Source organism: Protomyctophum bolini (assembly GCF_963924005.1).
Source record: "Protomyctophum bolini genome assembly, chromosome: 15".
Lineage (NCBI taxonomy): Eukaryota > Metazoa > Chordata > Actinopteri > Myctophiformes > Myctophidae > Protomyctophum > Protomyctophum bolini.
Genome location: NC_137876.1, coordinates 24276267 through 24299252, shown reverse-complemented (window position 1 = coordinate 24299252; position 22986 = coordinate 24276267). Strand labels below are relative to the sequence as shown.

Below are 22986 nucleotides of genomic sequence, written 5' to 3'. Positions count from 1 at the left end.
TCCTCATGCACTGAAAGAAGCATGAGGTCAGTCCGTTGCTCTCCCCAGGTTGGCAGAGGGAGTGTAGCGCCCAGGATTACATTAGACAATTAGAGAAAAAAGACATAAATAGTCTGGTGCGCTTCAAAGAACCAACGCCCGTTGGTGTTGTCTCCGTTTAGCCTGTGACATGATGACGTGCTCATGTTTTCAGACGTCTTAGATACAAAGTGAGTCGAATGTCGTTGACATGATTTGAGCAGTTTCTCTGCTCTTTTTGTCCCTTCTTAAACCACACTGACGGGGGGGGGGGGGGGGAAACCACCGACTGGTTACCAAGGCAGACTGTGCTCCATTAACAGTGAAGGCTCCAGGAGGAAGAAAGGCCATCTCCAATTACACTTCAAGTCCGTTCTTTAGCTGTGGTTATTTCAAATTTCAGAACAAATTTGTAATAACATATTGGAACTGAGCTACAGTAGATGCCCCTAGCACTAGCAGCTCATTTCTCTGAGTTGAGATGAGTTTTGACGGCTTCAAGGGTACTTTTTTTCTGGTACCCGCGTTGTGTCATGATGTGGTATAATAGAATCGTGCACCGCTCAGGATTAAGCCATGAATAGACTTGATATACCATTTATAATACATCTTAAGTTGGAACCACCTACTAATCCCTGTGCTTTATGTTTTCACTTGACAGTCTCCTCAACAACAATCATATACGAAGGATTCCCAGGGGAGCGTTCGAAGACCTGGAAAACCTCAAATATCTGTAAGTTGGTCTCTTGTCTTTGCTGCATTTCGTTTTCTTTTTTTTAAGGTCAAGGGGTTGATTATTTTTTTTAGACAATGCGGCGTCCTCTCTGAATCTTGACAGACTCAGTAGGCAGAAGGTGGTTCACCCCCCTTTTTTTTTTTGCCAGACAGAGATAAAGCTCGGCTCGCAACATGACTCAGACTCGTGTCTCGGAGGAACCAGTGCACTGGCGTGCGTTCTCTAGGCTAACGGCCAGAGAGAGTGTGTCGGTGCGCTCCCTTCCTCTGTGCACAACGAGTCACTCTAAGGGGGGGGGAGTGGTTCGGTCAGACAAAGCGCTATCGCCGCAGTTCAGGTGGAAGAAACTCTTTTTGTCTGATCCTCTGTACTTATCTGTCTGGGATGTGTGGATCTGGTGGCGGGATGGTGGAACAGATGTGTGTGTGTGTGTGTGTGACTGTGTGTAGCCTGAGGTGTTCTGTCTGTGGCCCTGGTATAGGTAGTTTCCTCGCTTTGTTAGTCATGGCCATTACAGATCCCGCCGGCCTCAGTTGTGGTGAGCGCACTGTTGTCTGTGTTTACATTCACCTATGGTAAGAATCTCTAAAATGTCTACTCAGCGGTGTCTCCCCTCCACCTCCGTAGTCTGATTTCCCCCCCCCCCCACCCCCACCCTGAGGTCAGAGAATGTATTAGGTCCTCTCGGGTCTCAGTTTCCACTGTTCGCTTTATTTCTTCTTTTTTAGCATTCTTTATTCTTTATTATTCCTTATTGTTTTGTACTCTGTATCGGGGGTGGGGGTTTAAACATCAAAGGGGTACGTACATTCTTTCCTGACTCTTGTCTGATGGAACAGCGATAATACTGCTGTACATTAGTTCTGCCTGATGTCTGACGCGGGATTAACCCTTTGTTCCTCTGAGTCGGACGCAGAACAACACACCTGGCCTAACGTTGCAGCGCGTCGTTACTTCTGACACCTACTTGTCAATTACGGGTACCGGGTCTGTTGGTTCACCATGAGAGGGGGAGAGTGGCAGGGATATGTCAAACACACGCACACACGCACACACGCACACACGCACACACACACACACACACACACACACACACACACACACACGGGCGTCGGGCGTGCACACATTTTGTTCAGGTTTTGTTCCCCGCATAATGTCCCACCTCTCCACACGCTGTAATTGAAGCGTGGGCGAGTTTTGATTATAGGGCCTGCACCTCTCCCTTAAAAGCAGAGTTAATCTGAGGCCAGCAACACTGCCCAGCCCTTGTGATTAGTGCAAGACCCCCCCCCCCCCCCCCCCCACTCACACAGTCACACACACACCTCCCCTTCCCACCAGCACCGCCATCATCAGCAACACCACCACCACCACAGCCGCTTCTCACACAGCCAACTTCTCCCCTCCCTTGGTGGATGGATGGTAACATCCCCCAGTGACCTGTTGCCTCCCCGAGTTCTTTCATGTCCTCTGACGGTGGCCGGCGGCGTGCGGAAGTCTTTCAGAACCCCCCCCCCCCCAATAAAAAAGGTCAGAACGCGGTCAAAGACTTTCAAGCTAGCCTTGGGTTTCAAATCCATCCTGAACCCTCCCGAATCTTGTCTTGTTTTATATAATATTATACATTTCTTTGCACACATGTACAGTACTATGGCCAATGGTGATTAGGCGTGCTGCATGGTTTTTATTCAAGGAACACGGAGGTTCTGCATTAGATGTTATCAAAGTAGGTCAATCTTCAATTATTATTAAAAAAAAGATTACAGTTGTGCCATTCCCTAATTTGAGCTAGTTGTCTTGGATGCTGTGTGGAGTTTCCGCCGAGCACAGACCCTCTTTTCTCGTAATTGGATTAGGTAATGAAGGTCAGTCGGGGAGTATTCTTCTGGGTGCCGTTCAAGAATGCAGCAGCAGGCATGAAGGAAGAAGAGCTGTTTCCTCTCGTGTGGGTTTTTGACGGCATATCATTTCTGGTTAGCGGCGGGTCAGTTAAGTTCTCACTGGGCTGTGTTCGGCGAGAAGGAAGCCGCAGAAGGTTTTTAGGTTATAGAAGCAAAGCCCCTCAAGTTGTTATCCCTAGAGAGGTTCAACCCCACTGCTTCCCATTCCGGTTTCCCACGCAGACTCCCATGCACACGCACGTAAACGCACACACATACAGTACAGGCTCGCACGCACGCACACACACGCACTCACGCACGCACACACAAACATGGCTGCCGGTCATTAGGCTCCTGTAATCCGGTTCCCTAAAATGAAGCCAAGCATTCAGTCCTAGGCTACGGTACTATGCACACACAGTGTCACAACAGCCATCTCTCTACTCTGCCCCTGTTTAATCCTCCAGTTGTTTTTCAATACAATTGAATTTACGATTGCAATTTAGGCATTTAGCGGACCCTTTTTAGAGCGAGAGTAAGCAGAGTAAGGCTAAGCATGAACCCTAGTCACCAACGACACGGTAAATCAGTCACACAAGCAGAGTGCAAAGGAAACTATGTACTGTAGTGACTCAGAGAAAGTAGCATACCAGGTAACCAATGAATCTAGCATCTGTCCAAACTCTCTAATGGCATTCATCAACCATTTCACACCAGACTATTGCTTCACTTTTGCTGCAGTTTTTCCCTGTATGGAGTTATGATAAGTTATGATATGATGGGATATGAACTTTATTTGTATAGCGCTTTTCAAAACATAGTTCCAAAGTGCTGCACAGAACAAGATTAAAAACGGCAAGAAACACACAATAACAAAATGATAATGGCACACAAAACAATAACAAGCATGTATGTACAGTTGGCTATTAAGTAGTTAAAAAAACACTCTGTATAAAGGTGGGTTTTCAGGCGTGACTTAAATGGGGGGACGGATGGTGCTACCCTAATGTGCGGTATGTGTTAAAAAAAAAAGTTTAGTCTTGGGTGAAAAATGCATATGTGTGTTGCTATAAGTGTAGATTCAATAAATTGTCCCGAGGATGTCTGCTCCTTTAACACAGCTTTCACCATGACTTTTCTATCGCGTAAAGTATGACTGAAAGCATTTTTAGTTGCCATTCATCCACTCTCTGGCGCGCAAGTTGATAACACTTGACAGACGCATATTATGAGTTGGCGAACGCAATAGCATGCGCCGATAAAATAAAATGAATGAGGAGAAAACAGGAGTGCAGTGTTTATCTTTCCGTCCTTTTGCGTCACATCTGCCGAGGGGAGATCCGTATCGCTCGTCAAGACGATAAAGAGCGGGATGGTAAAAAGAAAACAGGGGGGGGGGGGAGTTAGGAGATGAAAGGACTGATGGCCATAAGCCCCGTTGCTTTTCTAGTGTCACGTTTCTCCACCGTGTGTGAGGGAGGGAAAACATGCACGAGTCAACGGTGTTTGTCTTTCAACGCAGTGAAATACCTCCACGATTCCATGCAGGCCTCATGCCCCATTTCTATGCGGCTGTTGTGCGTCGTCGGGTCACGCACAGAAACTAGCTTGCGGCGCAATGCACTGCTGTGCATTGTGAGCTTTTTTTTCTCTGAGCGACGTCCGGCACGCGGCTAATAAAAAGCACCCTTCATAATATGACTTAAGTCTGTTGCATGTTCAAATGTGGAAGTCACTGAGAAAAGATGAGAGCCCCGAGGCAAAGGAAACATGCTCTGTCATGTCTTTTCACAATCTTTCACTTTTCTCTTTCGTATAGCGGCATTTATTTTTATGCCGTTTGTCCAACTATGAGCTGACTTTTTCTTTAGTTATTTTTTTTTTACACACAAACCATATTAACTGCCATGTGTGAATATATTGTGTGTGACTGCTTTTATTTTTCTGCACTGGTGTCGAACGTTAACTTGAGTGAGAGTCAAGTCAGTTTACTAATTATTTCTGACCTAATTGGTTGTGATAACTTAGTTGTAGCTGTTATGGACTTAATTGCAATGCACTGTAATACACTACATAGCTCCTATACAGTAGCCACGCTTTCTCTACATGTGGGAATCTGGGGTTTGGTGCAGTTTTATACTATCATAAACTGACTTCAAAAAGGGGGTAAAGTTGACCACACTCTGTATCAGACATTGGCTATTATCAAGGGGCAGTTGGATTAGATAAATTGGCAGCTTTTATGTCTTTATGAGGGAATTTCTTTCCTAACCTCACCAGCTCAGTGAGAGAGTGTCCGCCCTGGGACTAGGAGTTCTGGGTTCGATCCCCTGGGCGGGTCATACCAAAGACTATAAAAATGGGACCCAGTGCCTCCCTGCTTGACACTCGGCATCACGGGTTGGATTGTGGGTAAGTCCCTGCGACATACTAGCGCCATGTCCAAGGGGTGTACTTGTACATCAAGCTGCCTCACGCTACAGAAACAGGAGATATTGTAGGCTCGGTGACATGGCTCGGCATGGCTTACTAAGGCTAGTTTATACTAGTTATTTCCTAACCTTATAAAAAGATGATGTGCAACGGCATGCCATGCGATAAAGTCACCCAGACATCACAAACGGTTTAAGTAGATTAACTTAAGCATTGAAAGTAATTATCAGTGCTCACTCAGTCTGTGCAAACATGGGGGTTTTGTATAATATAACCAGTATAATCACACACAGCTTTCAGAACTGAGCTGATCCATTGTCCATAGCTCAGAGGTTACCCTTTTCACTGTGGATTTGTGCTGTGTATGTGGAGTTGGTTGATGGATTGCACTCACTGTCAGGTGAAAAGAAGCAACTGGTATAGCCTCCATGTGTACTGGAGGAGACATGTGGTTGCCTATGCCCTCCCCAGGCTAGCGGTGGGGGTTAGCGGTAACAGCGACCACAGTACACACACATGGAGCGAGTTGGTGATGCTAACGGCGGGGGTTAGCAGTAACGGCGACCACAGTACACACACGTGGAGCGAGTTGGTGATGCTAACGGTGGGGGTTGGCAGTAACAGCGACCACAGTACACACACGTGGAGCGAGTTGGTGATGTAGAAAGATTGGGGAGTAAATTGGAACGGAATACTGTCATTCATTACGGCAGTGTTTCTAAAAGTGGGGTGCGGGGACCACCAGTGATGTTTTATAAAACTGTACCAGAGAACTTCACTCACCACTCACTCACTCACCCCCTCACTCACTTCACTCACCCCCTCACTCACTCACTCACTCACTCACTTCACTCAAAACTCACTCACTTCCCTCACCACTCACTCACTTCACTCACCACTCACTCACTTCACTCACCCCCTCCCTCACTCACCACTCACTCACTTCACTCACTTCACTCACCACTCACTCACTTCACTCACACACTTCACTCACCACTCACTTCACTCACACACTCACTCTTTTCACTCACACACTCACTCTCTTCACTCACCACTCACATGCACGCACGCAACAATGCCTATAGTGGGACCCAGGGATTCATTTGAAATATCAGCATTGTGTAACTACCGTAAATGTCTAACTTTTAGCACAGTATGCATGTTCTGAAAAGCCAGCTGTGAAATCCTACTCATTGAATCTTGCCATATTTTTGATTCCTCCATGTAACCAGCGAGAATAAAGATGATTTTATTTGTGTGTGTGTGTGCGTGTGTGTGTGTGTGTGTGTGTGTGTGTATGGGTGTGTGTTACTAATGTTACTGATTATCTCTCCTTTCAGCTATTTGTACAAGAATGAAATCCAATCAATTGACAGACAAGCGTTTAAGGGGCTTGTCTCTCTTGAGCAACTGTAAGTGACCAACCTCCTCGACCTCCTCTTCCTCCTCCCCCTGCCCCCCCCCCCCACCCCCCCACTCCTGCTCTTCCTCCTACGTACCGTATCGTCTTAATCTGTCTGAGAGATTCTCACAACCACCCCCACCCACCCCCCCCAACTTGAAGGACTTCAAAAAGGATCCATGATGCCTGAAAACGTCTGCCAGAGTCATAAGTGATTTATAAGCTACTTTTATGAACACTTATGAATGCCCCCGTTTGTCACATTGTCTGTCGGTTGGAAACCTCACATGTCCATAATTGTTTCTTTTCCAGATAAAAAATAAACAAAAACGGCAAAAGTAGTATCGGATCTAAAAGCCTCGAAACGTCTCTTTGCTTGTGGATCTGCTACTTTTGATGCTTTTGTGTGACGCTGTAGTGTGATCACATTGGGCGTTAATTTGACGAAAAAACAGGTAAAGTATATTCACACGGCCTTTATGTTAAACGCTGTGCACGGTGAGCCAAATGGCTTCCTAGTGAATATATTCGCTCTCGGGCGGACAACAGTGTCGCACAAAAAAAATGCTGAAATAACCGATCTGCAAGCTCACATCGCTTTGCTTTGTAGACCGGCTATTTTGTTTTTTTTTTTAAATAAAGTGAAAGCGATTAAATCTCTGAGCAAATTAAAATCATTCAGAAGAGCTTAAGTTGTGACCAAGACGACCAGTAATCTTTTCCATTCCCTGAATGAAATGAACACTTTTGGACATGCGAGGTTTCCAGTGACATGTCTTTGTGGGCCTTACGGCGGGTATCATGTTCGACTCCAACGCTACCCCCCCCCCCCCCCCCCCCCCCTACTACCCCGCCCGTGCGCCCAACCCCCCCCCCCTTCCCACCGCCACCCATGCATGCCGTGTGTTCACCCACCCTTGTTATGCCGCGCTGACCGTCCTTGACCTGCCCCCCCCCCCCCCTCCCCCTTTGCATGAGTCGTATGTCTAGTCGCCACAGCGACAGATGTGCACTTCCACCCCCCCCCCCCCCCACACACACACACACACACACACTTGTTTTGGAAGTTGCAGCATGCGATGACCTCTAAGCCCCCCCTCCCCCACCCACCCCCCTGTGAGAGAGTCCAAACTGTAAGCCCTGTGGGGCTTTTCTCCCGTGCTAAAGTTGGAAGTGCAGCCCCCCCCCCCCCCCTTTTGCTTCTTTCACTGCCGAGCTTTTGATTTTGCACTGCGTCGCTTCTGCTGTTGTGAAGAAGGCCGCCATTCGCCTCGCCTGCTTGCCCTCCTTATTAGCTATGAGAGCTTGTACTGTGCAAAGTGTACTCTTCATGTTGTGTACCGGTGTTGTCTTCATTGAACCATATCCTTCCATGCATTTCTTTACATAGCTTGTTATACCGTCGTAAATCTACGATTTCAAGCTATATGAACTGTATCTACAGAATGATAACTGAATGCTGATCCTTATACAAGACATCCAGGATTTTTCTGTACTGATCGTGGATCAGAAGTATAGCCATAGCCACAGACAGTAGCTCATTGATTCAGTCCAAGATGTGGCTCCATGAGCCAATGTGCGGGCCGCCAACAAATATGGTTTACGTGCAGCTCCTCCACAAATGAAACTCGCTTAACCTCGGGGCGGCATTGCGACGCATTGTGCCTCGCTGCAACCGCATCAGCGGAGAACAAATGGCTAATTCACCGAGCAAAAAGCAATTCCAACTCCAGGCTCCATGATGCCGTGCAGCTGTTTTGAGTTTTTGCTACAGTAATGAAGGGTTTTATATGTGGGTGACAAGTTCTGAGCGCAGCTTGCATTCGCTTTAATGTTCCCCCAATATCTTCACTGGGCCTCCAGCTGCCAAACCTTCAGGTCACTTTTTTATTTTTATTTTTTTGTGGGGGAATAACTGGATTGACATCGTAACTTTTTAATGCAGTATGTGCATGTGAATTCCCCTTGAACCCCCCCCCCCCCCCCCCGCCTTTCAGCCGTTTTACCGACCAACTGGTGGGATAGCCGTTTAAAGCATTTAAAGATAACACAGAGCGACCTGTGGATCATAATATGATAAAAATCGGAAAGGTGAATGCGTGGAGAAAGTTAAAGATTTCGGACCCACTTCAGAACACTACAAAACAATAACAGACGTGTTCCATTTCATCTCGGTGCTATATATATATATATATACAGTGTATATATACTTAGTATCATATATTATATGATACTCGGAAGATCAATTTGGGGACGTGTGTGTGCGTTTTGTTTTGGAAGTACAATTAAATGACTGAGCTGGGAGTCCCATTCGTCCTGGATGGGAATCAACGGGAGTATGAAGCAAGTTCACGGTTGGCACTGACACCTTCATACTGTATTCCACCCTCCCCTCCCTTCCCTACATTCTAACTAATTGCTCTTGAGAGGGGGTGTGTTGTGTTGCCCTCTGACCCTCATGCAGGGCTGCCCCAAAGCATGACACGGTTGTCTCAAAGCATGAGATTTTGTTTTGAGAAAAATAAATAAAAAATAGAAGGAAAGGAGACAAACACTATGCTCCTTGAATGCAGAAATAGAATCCTTCCAAAAAGAATAGCTCTATACAGTCTGAAACACATTGCCTTGTGTTGTATGTGTTGAAAAGCCTGAAAGCCTGCCTGTGTGCCTTGCTTTGTATTTTTTAAACTGATGGCACAGTTCAATGTTTTAAATGCATGCGAGGAGGAGGACAGCGTCCTGTTCTATATTTCTGTCATATACTGCCAATTAGGAAGCCCTTCCCCCCTCTGTTCTTTGTTGCTGCATTTGTTTTAAAGACATGTGGAAAAGTATTGTAAGTAAGTCATGTTTGCAAGTGTAATTCCTATTTGGTTGAACATATTATGTCAAATACTATGGCAAAATGATGTATTTTCAACTGAATTGAGTTTGGGTTATCAGTGCTTACACTAATAGTTGCTTTCCCTGTCTAAACCAGCACACACCCAACTGACCCCAAACAGTTACCTTATAGCCGTCAGTTGGAGTTCATTTCCCTAAAACCTTTTATTTGTTGCCATAAGAGATCTGATTTATGTTTTCTCAGCTCAAAGGCTTTCGAGGGCATAAATCATGTTTGCATTCCGCAAGACTATAGTGTACAGACTTTTCTCCGCCGGGGCGATTCAGTCGTTAAAAGGTTGGCCTTTGGGCTGTAGAATTTCAGGCTCCGTATATATCAACTAGTCCTATCTCGGAGTTATCATTTGATTTTGAGGAGATCTGCTGTTCAGCAAAAAAAAAATTGCACTGGGTAATGGACGGGTGAACGGGTCTGTGGGAAGAACCCGCAGAATTATTATTCCAAACACAGGAGCTAGGAAACTGTATACTGTATATCGCTGCTGTCGGGTAGAAACCTCGTATCTCCATATTTCCAAGTATGTTTTTTTTTAAAACCCCGTAAATGAATGCCCTACTTCATCATACAAGCTTGTCGCGCAAAAGTACTGATAATAGCCGATCCACAAGCTCACAACGGGTCACGATGTGACACGCTGTGATCTTGTAGATTGGCTATTTTCACTAACACACACAATGATAACAAAAAAAGCAAAGGTTTTGGACATACAAGGTTTCCACCCAACGGAGACGACATGTAACTGCAACTGATTCCAGGTTTTGCTGTGCTGTGTTGATGCTCTGTTCTCTTTCAGGTACCTGCACTTCAACAATATAGAGTCCTTAGAGCCTGAATCCTTCACTCACCTCCCAAAACTGGAGCGCCTGTAAGTTCATCTTCTCTTGCGTCTTTACGCTTTCATTTCACACACACACACACACACACACACACACACACACACACACATTAAGGGGCCATGTCCACCAAGATTGGCTGCGATGTGTTATAGGTCCGGCCCTACAGCCGCGTTGTTGTTGGAGTCCACAAAGTAGCATATTGAAGACAAAACAGGATCTAAAAGAAATACACTTCAGAAAGTACCGTGGGATCTCATTAACCACTTGACGATATAGTCAGTGACGCTATTCTGCTCATGTCATACACATTCTGCAAAAACAGCAGCGCTATACAAGCTCACAGTAATGAGCTTCCAGATCGGCTGTTGTCGCCGAATAGATGTGGTGTAGAGGGGGACAATTAGGGGGCCTATTCTTGTCTGCTTCTCTAATTTGACTGCTGTGCCCTTTCGGGGGAAAAAAAACATTGCACTGGGACAATTGGTCCGAGAGACCAGGGGGAGCTGAATGAGCTCACATTACGGGCACGTCAAACAGCAGTGTCCTGAGTGGACCAGCTGCTCTCATCAGAACCATGCAGTGAGCTAATTGGATTGGTATTTGCAAAGTGGAATTCCTCACAAATGACCGACTAACGTGTTTTCAGAAGCATTAATCCGTGATTGCATATCGTCGCCGTCGAGCAGAAACCTCTTATCCAAAAATGTCTACTCTACTATTTTCATAAATTAATGCCCTACTTTATCATAACAGTGTCACGCGAAAGTATAAACAATAGCAGATCTACGAGTTCAAAACGCGCCACGGAAGTTGCTCACTGGCGTTTGAAGCAGCCGGAGGAACGCTGTTATAGGCCTAGATTTCGCATTTAAAAAAAATGCGGAAGTGCTAACTCAACCGAATGCGCCTGGAATCCATTCATGAACAAACGCTCCGTGTTAAACCCCAGCTGCGTGCTCTTTTGCTCGTGCTGCGCACACGAGCAAAACCTCTCGCCTGGCGTTTCCAGCGTTGGCCATTAGGGTTGGGTGGCTTCGACGTTTCCCAGCCGTTCTGGGGTCTTATTGGTCTCATCCCTGGTAATAATCAAACGCTGCAGAGAGCTGTTGACTGTAATGGCATACTTCCTAGCCCTGCTCGTAACCCCACCACGCTGCCTGTAATCTGTGAACTCCACAGCACAGATGTACCGTCCATCACCTCTCGCTTTTCACACTCCTAAGCAGATGTCGGAGCGTCGAAGAGCCCCGTTAAATTCCTGTTTCATTATCTCATGTTTACGGGCCATTGCCTGGAATCCCAGGCAGTGCACACACACACACACACACACACACACACACACTCCCCCACCTCCCTCAAGAGAGGGGGGGTGGGGGTGGCGAGACACCTGCACACACCAGTGGGAATTCAGTGGGAAGGAATTCCCAGGTGCACACCCCTCTATAACTTTTGTTAGGGAAAGGGACCCATGGTAACGGACAAAAGCAGTGACTTTGTCTAGAGATGGTTGCCAAGAGGTTGTCTGGATATCAGCCCCGACGCCGGTGGACGTAGATCTTTTTTTTTTTAGAGTTAGTCACACAGCTGTTTTTGATTTACGGCTAATTCTAATAAAAGTGAACGATTTTTTGGGGGGGAGCGGAGAGCTGTCGCGTTTGGGTGAATCTTTCCGTAAACAGGACTTTTTCATCTTGACGTCTGCTGCTTTTGATCAAATAAAGTCCGGGGTTGTTATTTTCAGGGGTTTTCAAGTGGAGCGTTGTTGATAGCGTGTCTGGGGAACCTAATCGTATTTCTCATCCAAAATGATGACGCTGTCAAGAAGCATGTCCTCAAAAGTATGTGAAAGAAAGAAAATAAATGGACACTATTATTAGCCTGGAGATCCAACATCGAAAAGTTTATTAAATCATTTAGACCGGGGACCACCAGTGGGCCTCCCGGCCTTGTGGGGGTTCCTGCTGTTCCCCAGCTAAATGACAGAGTTTAATTTAGACTGGGGACCACCAGTGGGCCTTGTGGGGGTTCCTGCTGGTCCCCAGCTAAATGACAGAGTTTAATTTAGACTGGGGACCACCAGTGGGCCTTGTGGGGGTTCCTGCTGTTCCCCAGCTAAATGACAGAGTTTAATTTAGACCGGGGACCACCAGTGGGCCTTGTGGGGGTTCCTGCTGTTCCCCAGCTAAATGACAGAGTTTAATTTAGACCGGGGACCACCAGTGGGCCTTGTGGGGGTTCCTGCTGTTCCCCAGCTAAATGACAGAGTTTAATTTAGACTGGGGACCACCAGTGGGCCTTGTGGGGGTTCCTGCTGGTCCCCAGCTAAATGACAGAGTTTAATTTAGACTGGGGACCACCAGTGGGCCTTGTGGGGGTTCCTGCTGGTCCCCAGCTAAATGACAGAGTTTAATTTAGACCGGGGACCACCAGTGGGCCTTGTGGGGGTTCCTGCTGGTCCCCAGCTAAATGACAGAGTTTAATTTAGACCGGGGACCACCAGTGGGCCTTGTGGGGGTTCCTGCTGGTCCCCAGCTAAATGACAGAGTTTAATTTAGACTGGGGACCACCAGTGGGCCTTGTGGGGGTTCCTGGTGGTCCCCAGCTAAATGACAGAGTTTAATTTAGACCGGGGACCACCAGTGGGCCTTGTGGGGGTTCCTGCTGGTCCCCAGCTAAATGACCGAGTTTAATTTAGACCGGGGACCACCAGTGGGCCTTGTGGGGGTTCCTGCTGGTCCCCAGCTAAATGACAGAGTTTAATTTAGACCGGGGACCACCAGTGGGCCTTGTGGGGGTTCCTGCTGGTCCCCAGCTAAATGACAGAGTTTAATTTAGACCGGGGACCACCAGTGGGCCTTGTGGGGGTTCCTGGTGGTCCCCAGCTAAATGACCGAGTTTAATTTAGACCGGGGACCATCAGTGAACCTTGTGGGGGTTCCTGCATGGTCCCCAGCTAAATGACAGAGTTTGTACATTTGAGAGCGTACAATGAAACCAAATCATTTGGTTTCATTTTACACTCTCAAGAGTTAAATTATTGTTTGTACAGGGTTGTGTAGCATGGAATGGCCTTCCTCGGCATATAAGGGATTGTGCTACATTTCCCTCTTTTAAATACAATCTGAAAAAATGGTTGCTTGAAAACCAAAGCTGCAACCATTTATGATTATTTTAGGTGTATTCAATTTTCTATGCTGTATTCCCTATGTAATGTTATGTAAATGTATTCCACTGTTTTTCCGTTTTGTGTTTCCTGTGAGGACTGCGGATGAAAATGAGCAACTGCTATATCCGGTGTATTTACGTCCATGTGACGTCCATTAATATGCATTGTCCTGTCCAAATAAACAAATAAAGTAAAAGTAAAGTTAAACATCTGCATTAATTAATTTACATGACGTCTACAGTCTTCACAATTGGAGAATGTAGAAGAACTGTTATCTTCATCAACGCCCGTTATCTCTCCTATGGCACCAACATCAATTCAGCATGGAATTGTGCACAAAATCCTCTCCAACGACGACAAGATATTTCGTTTTGGGTCTGAGAGGCTAAATCTCATCAAACGGTGGTTGAAAAGGGTTGAAAACCACTGGTTTGGACCACTCAAAACATGAGTGTGTGTTCACCTTCCGTCTCTGTGTTTATGGTATGATAAATGACTTGGAACTAGAAATCTCACTAGCATCCCTATTCTGGGAATGTAGTGAATATAGGCAAACATTTGACCATCTACTGATCTGATCTACAACACGTTGTGATCTTGTAGATGTCAGTTCTCGAGATTTGGTGTGTGTGTGTGTGTGTGTGTGTGTGTGTGTGTGTGTGTGGTGGGGGGGGGGGGGGGGGGCTATTAACAAATAGCAGAAATACAAGCTCAAGCTCTGTGTTGCAAACTTGTACATCTGCTAGTTTTTCCAACGTTTCTTGGGTCAAATTTGACATGAAAACAATCGCCTAAGTGGTTAAGTGGAGTCAATGCTTTTGAAATGATGATCTCACTATGTCTCTCTCTCTCTCTCTCTCTCTCTCTCTCTCTCTCTCTCTCCCTCCATTGCCCTGACTCTGTAGGTTTTTGCACAATAACAGGATCACCCATCTGGTCCTGGGGACCTTCTCTCATCTACAGTCCATGAAGAGACTGTAAGTAAAAACAGGATGGCACTCCTAACAGCCTAGCAGCAGCCATTAAGGGGGGTAGACAGCAGGCGGTTCTGAATCCTCACCGCGTGAGAATGCCACATAACTGCACAACACTGCACTGATCTCACACTTGGTGCTGTCATGTGAACTTTAGCCCTATTGTTGTTGTCCGTACTTCCTCATTAGATGACGTCGCCGTGATAATGTTTTTGGACTCTGTGTTTTTGGAGCTGTTTGTCTTTTATTGCCGTGTCATGGGCTGAAATTTGAATAGACTTTTAACAGTCTGGCAGTATGGACACAGTGCTATCTGGCTCAGCCTCAGAACCTCCCCCCCCCACCCCCAGTCCCGTCAACAGACGATGAAGAACAGTGATTTTGGCCTGGTCCCGTTGTTTTCATCATACAAACTATACAGTGTAGCTCCCAGCCCCAGGCCCCTGTAAGAACCCATGGGCCAGGATGCTTCCAATGAGACGCACACTTCACTTCAGTTAAGATTTGGAAGCTCGTCGCTGCTTTTTCAAGTGCACCGATTCGAAAATCAATTATGTTTCGATCAGTGTGTCCGCGACAAAATTACGAATGCATTTTCGTACCGTATTACTGTAAATGAGCGATCGTCAACTATACCGCCGGTGGTGTCGCCGAAACACTCTTGTAAGAAAATGAAATATTCTCGTATAATAGGCTTGTCGTGGATAATGGACACATTGTCGTACACTTAAAAGCTGGATCAGTAATAAAAGAGGACGGAGACAGAGTTCCCACAGCAGGAACCCACTTTTAGAATGAATTACTGACTTCATTTGTTTATTCTTTTGTTGAATATCAACACAAAAGACTAATCGACTAATTCGATTGGTGTGATTATCACGTAAACCCTGGATTATACTTGCTTGTACAAAGGCGTCGTGCAAAATAGCATATCTACACTAGTACGTAGAGCTTGTAGATCGGCCATTTTCGCTATTTTCACTTATTATATAAAAAAGGGATGTTGTCGCTGCAAGGTGGAAACTGTCAGAAACTGTTACTTTTCAGGATTCGAACAAAGAAATGGCAAAAGTAGCAGACCGACAATCTCGAAACTAGTATATCTGCTACTTTTGATATGTTTGTGCGAGTTAAACTGCAGCTCTCCCGCCCCTTCCGCCCTGTCTGTCTGTCTGTGGCTCCCGTGTGTTTATGTCATTGTGATGGCGGTGTCTCTTTAGGGCTGTGTCGCTGTGATATAGTATGACGGGCGAGTGTCTACAATTAAAGCGGCGGGTCTGTCTTTCCTCCCAACATACTGTATATACTGTAAACCCACGTGTGTGATTCTATTTTGCCTGGTGTTTGTTTGCGTTCAGGCGCCTGGACTCTAAACTGTGTGTGTGCGTGCGTGTGCAGGCGCCTGGACTCCAACACTCTGAACTGTGACTGTGAGCTGCTGTGGCTGGCCGACCTGCTGAAGCAGTACGCCGAGTCGGGCAACGCCCAGGCCGCCGCCACCTGCGACTACCCCGGACGGCTGCAGGGACGCTCCGTGGCCACGCTCACCGCAGAGGAGCTCAACTGTGGTACGCTCTGAAAGAATGTGTATATATATATATATATATATATATATATATATATATATATATTCAACGGTTTTTGCACTACATTTATACAAAAAAAGTATAACATAATGCTTAAAAGACCAAAAGGGTTGTTTTTCATGTCTTTAATATGAGGTGACAGTACTTCATTAGACCCCTTGGTGTGGTTGTTATGTGCAATGATGTCTTCCCTTAGTATTTAGGGTTTCTTCCTGGAGGCTGAAACCTTGACAGTCAAACGTGCCGATGAAAAAGACAGTAATATAGTGACATCACAATATCATCCCCTCCCCTAACCCCTCCCCCTTTATCATACCATAACAGCTGGGGGTGCGGCTTAATTTCAAAACCCACCAAGCAAACCAGCCATACTTAATAAACTGGTGGGCGTGTCCACATAAAAACGACATTTTAACAAATCCTGTACACTGTTTTGAAAAATTAAATTATAATAAAATAATATATAATAATACCTGGTGATCAGGGTGGGGAAAAAAATCACAGGCTATACATTATTATACAATTGGTACAGTATACAAATGTAGTCAAGTTTAGTTTAGTTTATTTGATCATCCTTCAGTTTCAAATACAATATTTACAACAATGAATGGAAGCTGTTGCAAAACATGAAGATGATCAAAAGGAACAGGCAGAAGCTGAAAGCTTATAAATGCCTATCCTACTTACAACATCATTTGTAATACTCATAGTTAACAGATTCACAAAACATAAGTCCGATACGATAATTAAATCCTACACCAAACCCACCCCCGTGTCACCATAGCGATCCACCAGGAGTTACATAGCACTACCTAACCATTAGATTACACATTATTATTGCTGTTATTCACATTACCATCATTACCAATGATCATTATCATTATTGTTGTTACTGAGTAATGTCATTTTTCACTATGATATGCTGTATTTGGCCAAATGGATTCCACTTTAAATTTGAGAAGTTACTACTGCGTTTGACTTCCTCTGTTAGACCATTCCAGATCTTAACCCCTCGGGCAGAGATACACATACTCTTCAGAGTGGTCTTGGCACTGGGTTGTTGGAAATGTAAGTCAAAGTACAACATCTCTGTTTGAAATGGAGCGGAGTGAACGTCATCCGCTTGCAATATAAACAAAAACAAAACAGTACTCAAGTACATTTCCACCACCGGTATAAAAGGTCTCGTTCAGACACCTTGTGTAAAGGCGTACATTGTTTGTATGCATGCGCGTAATCAACACACATGCAAAATATCCTCGTTTTGCATCTGTTGTTCATCAGGCAACCAGCTGTTTGACCCACCCAGCTGGGCCTCTAGCCTGGCTTAAATGTCAGAGCTCTGCACTCTCTTACTGGGGCCTTCGATGTTCAATCTCAGACCACCAATCTCTCCAGCATCTGCTCGCTCCATTGGAGTGTGTGGTGCAGTGGCAGGGGGCTGGGGGGCTTGTGTGTGTGTGGAGTCTGTGGACAAGAGAGCCCTCGAACCCGTGTCATTTGCCAGGTTTTGTATTGTATGCAGTAAAGTTCCCCTGGATGAATTCTGGGTCATTTAAATTGAGATATTGCGACATTTTATTAAGGTGATTGTGTTTCTTGTGGTGCCTATAGGGTCTGGAGATAGTGCGAATACCCTCACCACGTGTTAGTCTTTTTCTCGAGTACAATATATGAGGGATGGAATAATATTTATCTTCAAATTGGATTATTAGTTAGCGGGAGACTTTGAGGAGGGGCGAATTAGGGGCCTGTGGAGTGCAGCTCACCTGGCAAAGGGAAGGGGAAGTCTACTTTGGCACAAATCAAAATCCGTCCCACAAGGTAACTATTGCCACAGTCAAAATGGTCTCTAAGTGGTTAAGAAGCGATACGGTTCTCTCTAAAGTCAACCTGGCTGATTTTCAGTCATTTCCTATAGCGGGCTGTTGGCTCCCGTAGCAGTAAATCTAACCAGCTTAGTCCCCTCTCCATTTTCCTCTGCTCCCACTGGAAGCCATTGTCTGGGCGGGCGGGCGGGCAGGCGGTGGTTGGCAGCTGACTGTAACCCAACCACACTTTAAACCTCAGCAGCTAATTTGACGGCCCCCGACTTGCCCATTCTTGCTCAGTGCAACCCACCTCCCCACCACACACACACACACACACCGTCTGCGTAGCGAGGCACTAGAAGAATGTCTGCTTTAGAACATGATAGAAGCCTTTCCACTCCTCCCTCCCTCCCGCCTTCCATCCCTCTCTCTCATTTCCTTTCCCCCCCCCCCTTATAAACGGGGTGAAACGGTGCGCAGTGGTTCCGAGCAGCTGTCAAAACAGCGACACTCCATCGTGGGATGAAGTGCCATCTCTCCCCGGCGGCGGCGCGCCCATGACTGGCGTCCCGCGGGGGAGGGGCGGGGGCCCTCGCTCGCATCCTCGTCGGCCTGCATGCGCGCGGAGGCGCCTGGGTTGGTCGACGCGATATTTTATTTATTTATCCTACCCACAGCAAATGTACCGCCCCCTGCCGCTGTATAAGGTTTGACTCATGTGGCGGTGAGAGGAGGAGGAGAGAGACCGAGGGGTTGCCATTTCACACGGTCTGGCGTTCCACGGGTCGGTTTTGGTCGGGTCGGCTGCTGCTGCTCGCAAACGGTGCGCAGATTTATGGTCCGCCGCTCCCCAGTGCACGGCTCATACGTTAGCACTAGAGAGAGAGAGAGGTTACAAATTACAAATGTACTTGAGTAATAGTAAAAGTCTCTAAAAATGTCTTCTACATCCTGACAGTTTTCAATGAAGCACAAGTAGAAAGTACTCATTATGCAGAAGGTCCCTTTTCACAAAAGTATAGCAATCTTTTGAACATAGCCGATCTACAAGCTCACAATGTGTCGCATTGTGACGCATTGTGAGCTTGCAGATCGGTTATGTTCAAATGGCCGAAATGTATAGGGCTGAAGTGGTTATGTTTTGTAACGGTGATCGAAATCCTGTCAAAAGTAACTGGTATAATTGAAGTTTTCAAATAAATGCAGTGGAGTAAAAATATACTAGTAGTAGAAGTAAAAGTATTGGAAATACTCAAGGAAAGTACAAAGTACAGTTAGTTTCCACCCCTGCATACAGGCTGCATTGACATGTGTCTGCCACATGTACACTGGGTGGGGTAGGGGAGAGAGAGAGGGAGAGGGAGAGAGAGAGACTGTTGACAGTTGAGTGTGTGAGTTTGTCTCATCCCTAATTTACAATTAGTTGTATGACCTTGTGCCGTGCCAAAAAAAAACAACATTTTGATTTCAACCAAAAAGACGTGTTTATATTTATCTTTTTTTTACACTACAATAAATGTATCTTTTAGTCACGATGGCTGCAAATGGTGCGGGGGTAAATTCGGTGTGAAAAGGCCTTTACACACCAGGGATATGACGAGTAAAAAATATGATAATGCGGAACACTTGCAGGCGAATGGTTTGCGTCAAAAGCGTTCCATAGTCGATGCCTCATTCACACACTGGTTGATGCCTGTAATTCGTGGCGCAGAAGCTCAACCGCGATGGGAATTTGAGGCTATGAGGCAATGTGAGTAGGCCTGTCAAAAAAAATCGATTCGAGTTAGAATCGCGATTCTAATGCTGTCCGATTCAGAATCGATTCTCATTTTCCAAAAATCGATTTTTTTTTAATTTTCTTTTCTTTCACAAATGTACCTGTGCATGCAATGCATTATGGCCTGGGTTTCTGCATAGTGCATTTACTACCAGCTAAGCCTGCCAATTGTATTTATTTTACACCTGTTTTAATACTAATGTATTGTTCTGGTTTTGAGTGAGAAGAGATTTTGTAACTTTTGTACTGGTTCAAATTTGTGCAAGCTAAATACATGAGACATGTTCTTACTCTTGGATTTAACCTTTGTGTGTTTAAATCATTCAGTTGATAAAACCTTTACAATTATACAAGCTTTTTACTAAATGTACTCTGCTTTCATGCCAGAAGACTGGAGTAGATCATGCTAAAATTCGATTTAATTGTTTTTAATAAAATAAAATAAACTGCTTTAGAATCGAAAAAAATCTTTTTTGAATCGAGAATCGGAAAAATCGAAAAGATCGTTTTTGAATCGAATCGTCACCCCAAGAATCGGAATCGAATCGAATCGTGGGACACCTAAAGATTCGCAGCCCTAAATGTGAGGCTATCTAAAATCCCCATATGGGGATTACAATGCAAATAAAAATAGTACATGAACCTGTGGACTTGGCTCTACCCATATTGACGTCAGACTTCGGTGCTCTCAATACAAATCTATTGAAACAAGCTCACAAACCATAAAAAAATACTTTTGAGGTACGTACATAAACAATATGATATTAAATATTAAAAACGGTTTTAAAATACATGTTATGTTGTAGTTCCTTTAAGTAAATGTACTATCTCTGCCTATCTCGTCTCTGTCGGGAGGAAGCCTCCTATCGCCATATGAAAAAAAGAAAATCACGCCCGTATGAAGTGATGGGCGCTCTTATCATCATACGTCACATTCCGTGCTCAGCCAATCACATCCTAAACAAATGTTATTCCGGCCAATCACAATTTGCGTCTTCACTTTTTTTGTGTTTACACATACACGGAAATCTGGGCATCGAAGGGGCTAGCGCCCCTCAAAAATGTGTGTTTTCATGAATTTCGTAAATGAACGCCCTACTTCATCACACTATATCACACAAAAGCATCAAGAGCAGCAGATCCACAAGCTCGGAATGCGCCGTTTGTGCGCTGCGTTTTGAGCTGCGTGTTGAGCTTGTAGATCTGCTGCCATTGCTGTTTATGAAGTCTAATCCTGAAAAGTAACACTTTTAGGACATGAGAGGTTTCCACTCTGACAGAAGATATACGGTAGTTATCACCCAGCCACGTTCCATCCCAATGGGGTCAGTAGTGCATTCTGACCCCCCCCCCCCCCCCCCCCCCCCCACACACACACACACACACAAACGATTACCCACACGGGTGATTTGTGTGTGCAGGAGGAGCGCCCTCCTGTCCTAATCCAGGAGACCCCTAAATTGGCCCCATTTGGGGGGGGTTGGGGGGGACTTCCAATATATATATATATATATATACAAGGGGTTAGCCTTTGAAGGATCAGCGTGCCCTACAGCGCATAACTCTCCCCCCTTGATTGTCAGGCGCACTGTGTGAGCTTGCAGATGTGTGAGCGTGTGTGTTCATGTGCGGCGGTGTGAGACGGATAATGGGGCTCAAGGGGACATTTCGTTTGGGTCGGTCCCGTATTTTGGACAGAGATGTTAGTGTTAACACTTCGACTTCAGGCTGAGCTTTGTCTGTGCGCTTGTTTGGAGCATAGTCTGTAAAAAAAGAAATGAATGGACAAAGTGATGACGCTGTTTTCTATACAGACCAGTAAATGAAGCCTTTTTTTTTTTTGCTGCGATTTCAAAATCCGTCATTTTTCTATATCCGCGGGCCGATTAAAACCCCCGGGACGAATGCTATTGGTTGGGCCCAGACAGCGGGGCGGGACTTCTTTCTTCTTCTTCTTCTACGTCGTGGGTTTTATTCTTGCGAGGAGCGAGGGCGGAGTCTATGGGGTGCGTCTTACTACAGAAATTCACGCCCACCAATTTACAGGAAAACATGTATCGGTGCATAAAGACAACAGTACTTTTGTTAGCAACATCTTCAAACTCGAGGTAAATTATATATTTTATACTTGCCCTACATGTTAATCCTAGTAGCATTTCTTCACTTTTTTCACCTAATACATTTTATTTGAACGTATTCACGTAATACATTTTATTTGAACATATTATTGTCAATTAATATCTATCAAAGCAGCCTATGCTATAATAAATGTGCTCCTATAGTTTTCAATACCCCCCCAATTATCTGATTGTATTAGCCGGGGTTAATCTCACGAATATTGCACAGGTATCGTACGGATAGTTTGAGTTCTCAACTTCTCATCTAAGGCAGAGTGACAGTAGAGCATTACAGTTTTATGCAATTGGCACCGGGTGAAAAATGTGTTAAATAAAATAAATCGTGGGATTAAAAAGGACAAGAACAAAGACATACTGTGTAATCGGGTGGCCTTCCTGTCCTCTCTCTACTCTCCAGGCATCAATAGTAAGTTATACTACGTGTGCAGTTTGTGAATGAAGCCGCACAAATCACGATGCATTGTTCAGTGAGCAAGCCGCAATACTGTAGTGGTTTGTGTGCTTGTCCCAGTGTGGTGACGCTTTGCTCTTAAACCATTTAGGACGGAAAGTCTTTTGGGGGGAAGTGTACAGTACAGGCCTACTGTATATAGCAACATCAAAACGGTTTTTTTCCCCAGAAAACTTCAGAAGGCAATTTTTTAGAACCGGCTAATAGAGCCTGAACACCAAGATCAAAGGTCATTTTCACATTTAAATTGTTATGAATGAAACCTTTTTCAATGTATTTGAGAGTTACCTCACGGAGCTACAGTGATTCACCAGAGATTTGCAACTATGATATGATCCAACTCTCACACTCTTCATTTCACCGGTCATTTCATGGGGTCAGGCAAGAGCTGTGTCATGGGTTTACTTTTGAGGAGGCCTTACTTGTCTCCTACTCAAAACTAAGTATGTGCGCGCGCGCACACACACACACACGCACACGCACACGCACACACACACAGTCTGAGAGAGAGGCCTAATAGTCTCCTCTATATAATAATGTACAGAGATCCTTGGCAGAGGGAAGCTGATGTTGGCTTTAGTCTGCCGTCTGTCCTCGGCTGCCTGGCTGTCTTCCCAGGCATTATTATTACTTATCAGCAGCTAGCCCAGCACCCTGGGAGAGACTGGTCAGAGATGGCCTCTGGCTCTCTATGCGAGCCTTTGCGGGAGAAAATGAACAAAGCTCAAAAAGAATGAACATCAGACAGATGGGCCCTCCTGTGTAACGCCATATCATCACCTCTTAACGCCACCTTTGACCTGCACGGACGCTGCGTAATTACCTTTTCCTCTGCTTGACCCGTCCCAGTATCTGTACATGTTATTATACTGT

The 22986-nt window shown here is 45.4% G+C and overlaps 1 protein-coding gene across 3 annotated transcripts in view; it reads left to right on the top strand.

Moving 5' to 3' along the window:
• The window catches only part of pxdn (peroxidasin), a 97096-nt gene that overhangs the window by 19950 nt on the left and 54160 nt on the right, over positions 1-22986 (top strand). For all 3 annotated transcript variants that reach the window (XR_013965357.1, XM_080783217.1, XM_080783218.1), the window contains exons 3-7: positions 680-751; positions 6408-6479; positions 10168-10239; positions 14282-14353; positions 15749-15918. Coding sequence is in view for 2 of the 3 variants with exons in the window: in XM_080783217.1 (XP_080639343.1) it covers positions 680-751; positions 6408-6479; positions 10168-10239; positions 14282-14353; positions 15749-15918 (458 nt within the window). In the remaining variant the exon portion in view is untranslated. The remainder of the gene's footprint in view (positions 1-679; positions 752-6407; positions 6480-10167; positions 10240-14281; positions 14354-15748; positions 15919-22986) is intronic.